This window comes from Pocillopora damicornis, chromosome 4, assembly GCF_964200805.1.
Source record: "Pocillopora damicornis chromosome 4, jaPocDami1.2, whole genome shotgun sequence".
Classification (NCBI taxonomy): domain Eukaryota; kingdom Metazoa; phylum Cnidaria; class Anthozoa; order Scleractinia; family Pocilloporidae; genus Pocillopora; species Pocillopora damicornis.
In genome coordinates this window covers 14,237,951-14,246,795 of record NC_142673.1, presented here as the reverse complement: position 1 = coordinate 14,246,795, position 8,845 = coordinate 14,237,951, and the positions used below count along the sequence as shown (strand labels likewise).

The 8,845-nt window shown below is 37.5% G+C and overlaps 1 protein-coding gene across 2 annotated transcripts; it reads left to right on the top strand.

Moving 5' to 3' along the window:
• The first annotated feature begins 2,283 nt into the window (after positions 1 to 2,283).
• LOC113670995 (ZP domain-containing protein) lies at positions 2,284 to 7,717 on the top strand. Of its 2 annotated transcripts, none has more exons than XR_016185947.1 (6): positions 2,284 to 3,945; positions 4,066 to 4,419; positions 4,747 to 4,966; positions 5,201 to 5,353; positions 5,585 to 6,051; positions 6,164 to 7,717. XR_016185947.1 is itself a non-coding variant. In XM_089204349.1 (6 exons), exons 1-6 carry the CDS (start codon positions 3,873 to 3,875, stop codon positions 6,406 to 6,408), a joined length of 1,176 nt encoding a protein of 391 aa, XP_089060475.1. In that variant the 5' UTR covers positions 2,292 to 3,872; the 3' UTR covers positions 6,409 to 7,717. The 2 variants fall into 2 exon arrangements, 1 of the variants encoding a protein (XP_089060475.1); XM_089204349.1 differs by having other exon boundaries at positions 2,292 to 3,945; positions 5,585 to 5,715.
• The last annotated feature ends 1,128 nt before the right edge of the window (positions 7,718 to 8,845 follow it).

The window sequence follows — 8,845 nt, the reverse complement described above, 5'->3', positions numbered from 1 at the left end:
CTGCTTGACATCCTAATGCAACCAAGACACAAGCCAGTTTTCAAACAATGACATCTCTTTTGTTTGAGTTTTCAATTAAGGACTATGATTGGATTCTATAAAGAGTGAAGGCTATGTTTATGTCATCGTCTAAACCCTTCTTAGCCAGAGGAATGAAACAAAATTTGACGGAATAATGTGGATATAACCTGACAAACATACAACTTTAGGTTTGGTCATTTTAAAGTGAAGAAAATGAGGCTAACTTAAAATCAGCAAATGCTACCAGCTCACTTCACCTAAAAGTAGGATGGAAGAAACGAAGTAACCATGTAAGACTTACGGTACACTACAAATAATTGACTATAAGTAAATAACTAGTAAACTGCTTTGAATTTATGGTAAATTGATTAGTTAGTTAAATTAGTTAATGTTTCTGCAAGTTATCCTGGTTCCCACAGACCACCTTGTCCATTTCAACCCTTTCCAGCCTGACGTAAGTATGCATATTCTCCATACTGTTCTCTGTACTTATCCTGAGGTGCTGAAAAGGAGAATTTGTTTGATGATAAAGAGCTTCTTTAGTTGGTGATCATTTCCTCAATTCCTGTGACCTTAATGTTTAACTCAGGGAAATATTGTAAGGAGAGTTTGATGCTAGTCACTCTCAGGGGTGAAAGAGTTTATAAATAATACAACAGATTCTACCTTGCGTATGAGGCGGCATCTGTTGCCGATCACTTCCTTGCAACCCCTTAAGTCTTACTGTATATCTTCGATTATTTTCAGCAGTAAAGAATGGAATCTTATTTGAAAGAGCACAATATCTCTGCACGAAAGAAAAAAAAAAGGAATTTTTAATTATCCTGAAAGCTAATATTATTTTCTCAAATAAAAAAAAAATTACAAAATTTTCGAAAAGCGAACTTGAAATGTAATTCTGTAAGAGCACTCTATAACTTGGGGAATTTTTGGTACTTTGCTTGGTTTATTCTGTGGTAGGTCAACAGTAACAGTGATCGTAGGACTTCTATTGAAATCAGAGGTAGTTCAACCAGGGATTTTGGTTCATAAAAGTGGACTGAAATGTGCTGAGAGATGAATAGAAATAGAAGAAAATAGATTAATTAGGAGAGATGCCCCGCTAATTAGAGCGAAACAAGCCGAGGTTAAAAAAAAAAGGGCAAATGGCTAGTTTGGAATTCTTGGAGACCACACAACACCGAAGATCCATCAGACGAAAGAAAATGTCTACCAAACAACAGAGGGAATAATGAGAACAACGAGAATGATCAGTTTCATCCGCGTATCCGTAAGAAACGAAAGAAAGGAACCGTCTACGTTTCGGAAGAAGTAAATTCGGTTTCTCGAGTTTGGAGTATATATTTTACGGATGGAAAGAGGTGACCATCGAAGACAAAACGAGAAAAGAATAAGATTCAACAAAGAACTCTGTTTGCTCTGCTATATCCGAAAGGCTCAGAAAAAGAAAGATGAAGAGAGATATAAAGATAAACGGAACGTTTACAAAAACCTGACATTACTCGTACTCTGTAACGTCACTCTTTTGCAAGAAAATGTATAATGAATTTTTATTGGTTAATCCCTCTTGCCGATTCTTTCGTGAAATTTGATTGGCTAGAATAGGTAATTTATTTTCATAACTAACGAAAAAGGTGGTGATCAGAATGCTCTCATGTAGAACTTTTCAGACAACAGCGATCTAAGTCGAGGTTTTTAGGCAAGTTTGCGCGACTCTTGGGATAGAGACATTTCAAGAGAATAGCAGAAAGCCATACTTATGTTCTTCGAAGGTAACGATGTCTCCGTTTCGTTACCAACTGGCTATGGAAAATCTTTAATATATCAAACAGCGCCAATGATCAATCGCCTCTGTTCTGAAGAAGAAACCGGTCACAATAATTGTTTATTGTGCCGCCTGTTAAAGCTCTCGTGAAAGGCCAGGTGTACTATCTCAATGGAATTGGGCCAAGAGGATTGTCCGCCTTCAACTTTCGGTCTCTTTGCGAACATTGCTACGAAGCTATTAAATTAAAGCTAGTTGTTTATCGCAGCGATTCTTTCGAGTCGCTCTTTCTTCGCGTTTGCAGTGTAACTATCTCTTAAAGAAATCAATAAAAACTTTGAGATTCTGCAGCAAATGATCCAACTTTTTTCAGCTATCGTGGCAATGTTTACTGAGGCAAGCAGAAACCGCGTGGACGTTGAAATCCAGTTTCGTAAGAGTAACGCTGATCGAGTGACGTCACCTTGCGGGGGGAGGGGAGGGTACGGCTATGCGTGCGCTATTTTACTGAATCAACAAAAAAAATAGTCTCGTTTAAAAGGTTTCTTTGCGCCAAGGGGCTGAGCATGTTGATGGTATGATAAGTCTATCGACAGCGAAAGGTGCCCTGGTTGTATGAAGTCGGCATTGGCGTGCTTGCACAGCAGGGACTCCGCATTTTCTGGTTTATTATATTTGCTAAGTTAAAAATGTGATATGTTGAATAATTAATGCCGCGCATTAGACTTGATGACGACACAGTACTTAGAGAAGGTAAGATTTTTGATGATGGAATATGATTAACATCATTTACCCTAGGAAATGGAGACAACATTGAAAAAGCTAACACGAGATGGTAACATACTGGGCGAAACACCTATGTTGACGTTCTTTCACAGAAGCAGTGACCTGTAAAACTTGTCATATGCATGGCTTGTTGTATTCATTTTTACTAAATGTATTTGGTTACTCAGAAAGCCTTGTTTCCTAGAAAGGTTCCCCGTCGTCATACCGCGTTGGCATACTCACTCGGCTGGAGGCCAGCAAGTTCCTGTTCCGTTATAATTGCTTTAAAACGGCCTCGTTTATAACAAGCAATGCCAGATGGTAAACGTTGCTGCAAGGTTAACATTATTTTGCTTTCAGTTTGAGAAGAAAACGTAGTGGAAATGGCTTCTACGCGTAATCGTCTGAAGGCCTGTCTCCTTCTTTCCCTTATTTTTCTAAAGGAAATAACACCTCATATCCTTCTTTGATGTGGGGTGTTTTGTCCTGTAATAAAAACAGTATAATCCACCTAAAAGCTAAGTTTTCAATTGTTATCCTCGGTGATTGGTGCTGTTCTTTCATGTACATGTATTTGTAAAAAGCTTGACGGCCGTCTGCTTTATTTGCATAGTGGCGTGATTGTTCACAGCACTTGTCATTCGACTCACAAAGGATTGTCTTCACGCTCAACGGAGCAGGCTTGTGATTGATAACAAGTTATTGACTCCATTCGTTTGATCACGTTTTTGTTTTTTTGGAATATTTTTTGCTGAAAAGTCTCTACACAAACTTTGTGACACTAAAATTGTTGTCTGTGATTGAAACAGTTTCTTTGTTGGTTTGTTTAGTTTTCCTTCCCCAAATGAAACCAAAGTCCCCTCTCGTGCACTATTCAAAAATATTTTGGTGAGGAAAACATGTCGAAACTCCAGAAAATGATTTGCCTTTTCAGTTCACGGAAAGTTATACCTTTTTTTAAGGTTAAGGTCAGGTTTGTCCTCGCATGTGACCGAAAACTGTAAAAGGAGAGCGTGGCTGAGTCGACAGCCCATTCAAAAACATGGCTACCCTTGCATTGTCTATATGGTGCCACATAGAGGCATAGTTCAGTGGGCAGGAACAATAGCTGTTTTTAATCCAGTACTTAAAAAATCAACTTTGAAATTCAATGAGTAATTAGTTTTCAATTGCGCGCCAACTATTTTAATTGTGAAAGCCACCAGAGCTTAATTACATTTCTCGAAAGGTTCAAAGGTAGGGCAATTGATAGATTGTTAGGCAGTTCAGTTTAAACTTGGTACATCTTGGTGTGATAATCAACGAAAGTTTGGAATGTAAAATGGCATCCAGGATCTTGGCTGTCTTTTTCCTCACTTGTATACAAAAAAGCATGGTACAGGGTGGAAGCAAAGGTACTCGCGCTTATAAATTACTAGCAAGTAAATACAAAGCGCTCGCATTGACAATTCGTCGAAATTTATATTCATTTGGGCCTAAATTCCTAATTTTGCATTTCTTGAACATCACTTTAGAACCTGGCGTAACTGTTACATGCCGTGCCCATGAGATGGAGGTCACATTTGATAAGGGTATATTCACTACACTTGAAGCGGGGAACATGTCCTTGGATGCCCCTGCGTGTTCAGCCTCTGACAGCCCGCAGTTTATTTCCATAAGCACAGCCCTAAATGAATGCGGCACAAAATTCTACGAAACTGAAGACACTATTGTGTTCTCCAATGTTGTTCAGAAAGATGCCGAGCTAGTGAACGGCCAGATTACACGGGAACACGACTTTGAATTCCCGTTTAATTGCAGCTATTCCAAAACGAAGTTTCTCAGCCTGCAATTTGTCCCCGAGGGAAGGCTTGATGTTCCCGGTATAGGTAAGTAGATGCGTAACTAATTGATAGTTTATCACCAATTCTGTTGATTCTGTGGCTTAATCAGTACTTCCAGCATTTCAGAGTCGAATTCAAATGATCAGTTTTACTGCTCTTGTAATCATTAAGCATCCTAGGTAAGTAGCACGCTTTACCTTGATCGCTTTTTAAATGTCAGGGTTTCGTTGCCCTTGGTAAAAAGACGGGGAATTCAGTACTTGCATATTACTCGACCGAAAGATACTTCCATATTATGTGCTAGAAATTTAATTGTCTCTGGGTAAACTAATGCAAATGACTTATCTCTTTGACGATGAAATATCATTTCAGAGGGATTCGGTGACTTCAACTTTACATTTGATGTCTATACAAGTTCTTCCTATTCAACACCCCACTCCGCTTACCCCGTCGAGGTGACACTCAATGAATACATCTACCTGGGGTACAAGGTGGAGTCCAGTGCTAACCTTGGGGTGATGGCCCTAAACTGTTTGGCTACGAAAAGTTCAGTTTATTATTCTTCACCGCAATATCCCATTATAGAAGATGGGTACGTGTCATGTTAAGGAGTTACCTAATTGTTTATTTTTTAAACTTTTAGTCATGCTAGCTCTTCGAACGTAAACGGCATCAATAATCCATCATCCTCAATTTCCTAATTCGGTAGTTTGATAATGATTGTTAATTTCTTCGCATAGTATGATCAAAATAAGATAATTTCATTATTTTGCCAACACAATTTTATTTTTTCGTGACTTACGCAATTTTGTTTTCGCATCAAAAGGTGTGCAATGGACACGACACTGAGTCACGACTACAACTCAAGCAGAAATTGGCAAACATTTGCACTGAGAGCATTCAGGTTCTTTAATGACTATGAGTCGTATTATATCCACTGTGAGCTGTTAGCCTGTCTTGAGGAATCTATATCATCTAGGTAAGTTCAACTGCGGTCGATTAGGCACAGGAAAAGTATTTCAAAATCAAAGTCCAAAGTCAACCAGAATAAGCTCCTTTCATGTCGAGGAGTTTTAGAACAAGATGATAATATTTTCCTGTTTTAAGATAATTTAAGATTTTTATTTAAGATGCTTGTGCATTACCCCAGTTTCAACTCTCAATGATAACAGTGCAAGGAAATAAATATTTATAATTTGATGACTTGAAGGTGCCAACAAGGATGCGTACCGTCAGCTAATAGGAAGAAACGAGGACTGGAAGAGGACACAGCCGGTCCATACATCATCAAAAGAGGGCCAATCAAAATCGTCCAAGAAAAAAGCCAAAACGGAAAAGGAGGTGAATCACTTTCATGTACCAAGTTAAATAGAACTAAAAAAAGGGTGTGTATATAGACAAGAGTAAAGAGAAACGTTCTCCACGTTACGAAGTAAAAGGCAGTCCTAGAACAAAGATTTACAAACTTAAGGAGATACTTAAGAATTCGATAAGAGTGAAAGTATTAAGTTTGACAACAACATTCTTTTCCGAAGCAAGTTGTAAAGTAAATCATACTTAAGTGGTTATAAAACACCAATGAGATTGCAGGGTTCTGAGAGGCTGAGAAATTAAAGGTTATACTCCACTATATACGAATACACTTAGGAGCCTGTAACCTTTGCAAGACCATCTGTGGTAAGCAATAAAAAAGCATACAAGATATTCATTGTCATTTCTTGTGGACGTGAGATCTTAACGCATTATGCAGATTTGTTTACAATACTATTTTTTTTTTTCGTTTTTATAGACACAGGGAAACAATCAGCAGCTGTAATCGGAGGCGTAACTGCCGCTGGCGGAATTGGTCTGGTTGCAGTTATAGCTCTGGCTGTTGTCTTAGTCAAATATCGCGTTTTACGGCTCATGACAAACAAAAACAAGGTCAGAGACATGTACAGTGACACCACCCAAGATGAACAAACGATTCGAAGAAATTTTTACATCCGAGACGATGACACGGTGGAGAGGAATGCCGAGAGTCAAAACTCTTAGCTCAAACATTGTCACTCAAGTCAGAAGCCTATAGAATATTTCTGACCACAAGTCATTTCCAAGTTTTGACTTGTGACAACACTAATCAGTTTGCGCCAAATTTTTGTTGTAAAAGAAGGTTCAGTACACAATGTTCATTTTTTTCTTAGCGGCGTCATTTACGTACAGAAATGAGTATTACCTTGTTATTGACATTTTATCACGGAAGCGCTTATTTACCATTTGATCGAGACCAGATTTTCCTGGCAGTCAATGTTTATCCATTATCTTAAAGAACCTCTATAATACCTAAAATTTAACCCACCAAGGTAAAAGAAAAGAAGAAGAAGGAAACCCAAAGTTTGCATTTATGAAACTAGCGTCGAATTGACAAAAAGCTCGAGAAATGAAATAAAGGTTTGAAAAGGTTATGGCAAAAAAGCAATTCAATGAGTCAATTAGAAATAGCGGAGTTACTACAAGAACCGTGAAATCACAAGGTTGAAAAATATGCAAAGGTGCTTTTTGTGTTTTCTATTTCTGTTTGCAACCCTGAGTCTGCACTCATAAGTTTAGATTGTATGGGAGAGTGCATGGTTGTCGATATTTACGAAGAAGCTTTCAACGCAATTGAAGTCAATTACCATTTAGAAGGTTTCGTGATAAAGTCTTGTGGTCAGGACAATTAGAGAAATATCAGGTCACAAGTCAAGTTTGAAACGCTGTTAAGTGTTGATAAAAATACTTACTGAATCAATAACACAAAGGAAATCAATAATCTTCAAGAATTTTGTTTGTCAAGATCAATCAGCTGTGTACTGATTTCCATGCAAACTCGATGTGGGGGTACTCTACAACTTCGCAGTACTGATCAGGTAACCTCCACTTTCAAGTATTATTGATTATATTGACTTCGGCTTCCTCAATCACATCCAAAAGACTACATTACGAAAATAGCTTCAATGCAACCGAACTTGAAGCGTACTGAAATACGAAATGTTTGACTAAAAAGTGAAATAAATTTACATGAACTTTTGAAGAACGTTTTGTGTTGTACGCTGGGTACAAATGATGTTTCAAATAGATAGTCTAATTCTCCTAAATTAACCAAGGAAATGTGTAAAGTAATGGGCAATACTCTTCAATGTTGTATCAAGTTTAAATGTTGATGTATCATGATGACTTGACATGAAGATATGAAGGTATTAAGGTGAGCAGATATGAAGATATGAAGGTGAACAGTCAAAAATGTAAAGAACGCACATTAAGGTCACTTTGCATAGCAAGGTTAAAATTTATTAAATCAAAAAGCACACAATTTATTTATCTCATTACAACTGCCTGACTATGCGAGTCTATCTTCAGTCTTTTCCTTTCGAAAAGTGGGGTATCAAAAACAGCTCATCAGAATCGTGATAAGTGGAGCGAAAAAAGAAGTTTAAGGTGTGGGGTCACGGTCTGATGGTTTAGACTTACACCTAGTGATTTCATTAGTTTTCTCGATCGAGCTATGCATTGCTAGGGACCCTTTTCCCCTGATTTCTTCCACTCCAATGCCTATCTTTAGATAAAGCGCTGGACATGACTCAATAAAAATGTCTAATTACAACAGGCACTTGTCTCATGTAGATACATTGTCTTACAGTATGCACCAGGTGCAGTTAGTTTTCATATTCCAAAAATATAAATATTAGAGAACAAGTTAGCTATATGTTTTATAGGATTTAAAAATTCTGGAAATATGACGGTCACAAAACCCTTGAGTTATGCTTAGCTGAAATTAAAACGCGCCTTCTGAAGGTAATTAATATGAATTTTCGAACTGTGGCAACAATGTTGTCACACACTAGGCATGTAATTAATGCTCATGCCATGCGAAGAAAAGAAGTGATTGATATGCATCTGCATCAAGCTACCTTTACTGCATTCTCTTTGGTTGTGAAATATATGTCTCATAAGCTTTCCCTTCACTCGTTTGAACTGAAGTAAAATGTGATTTGTAATAGCCGGGTAATTTGTTGTTATGAAAGAAATGACTCGGCTCGGTAGGTACCAGACCTACTCTGAGGTTTCATGCTAAGGTAACCGAATTCATTCAAAGTGTACTGAAGTAGTTAATAAGCCCACGTTTAGAAGGTGATTTCTTAGCTTTTGCCTTAAACTATTTTACTTTGATAACATGACAAAACATTAAATGAATAAACAATTGCATCCCTATTTTATCAAGAAAAGGTAATGTATGTATTGCATGGCTTCGAAGTCTTTGATTACCTTGGATACGCCCGAGTAATCTTGATTGATTGATTAATAAGCCCACGTTTGGTAAGTGATTTCTTAGCTTATGCCTTAAACTACTTTACTTTCATAACATGACAAAACATAAAATGAATAAGCAATTGCATCCCTACTTTATCAAGAAAAGGTAATGTATGTATTGAATGGCTTCGAGGCATTTGAT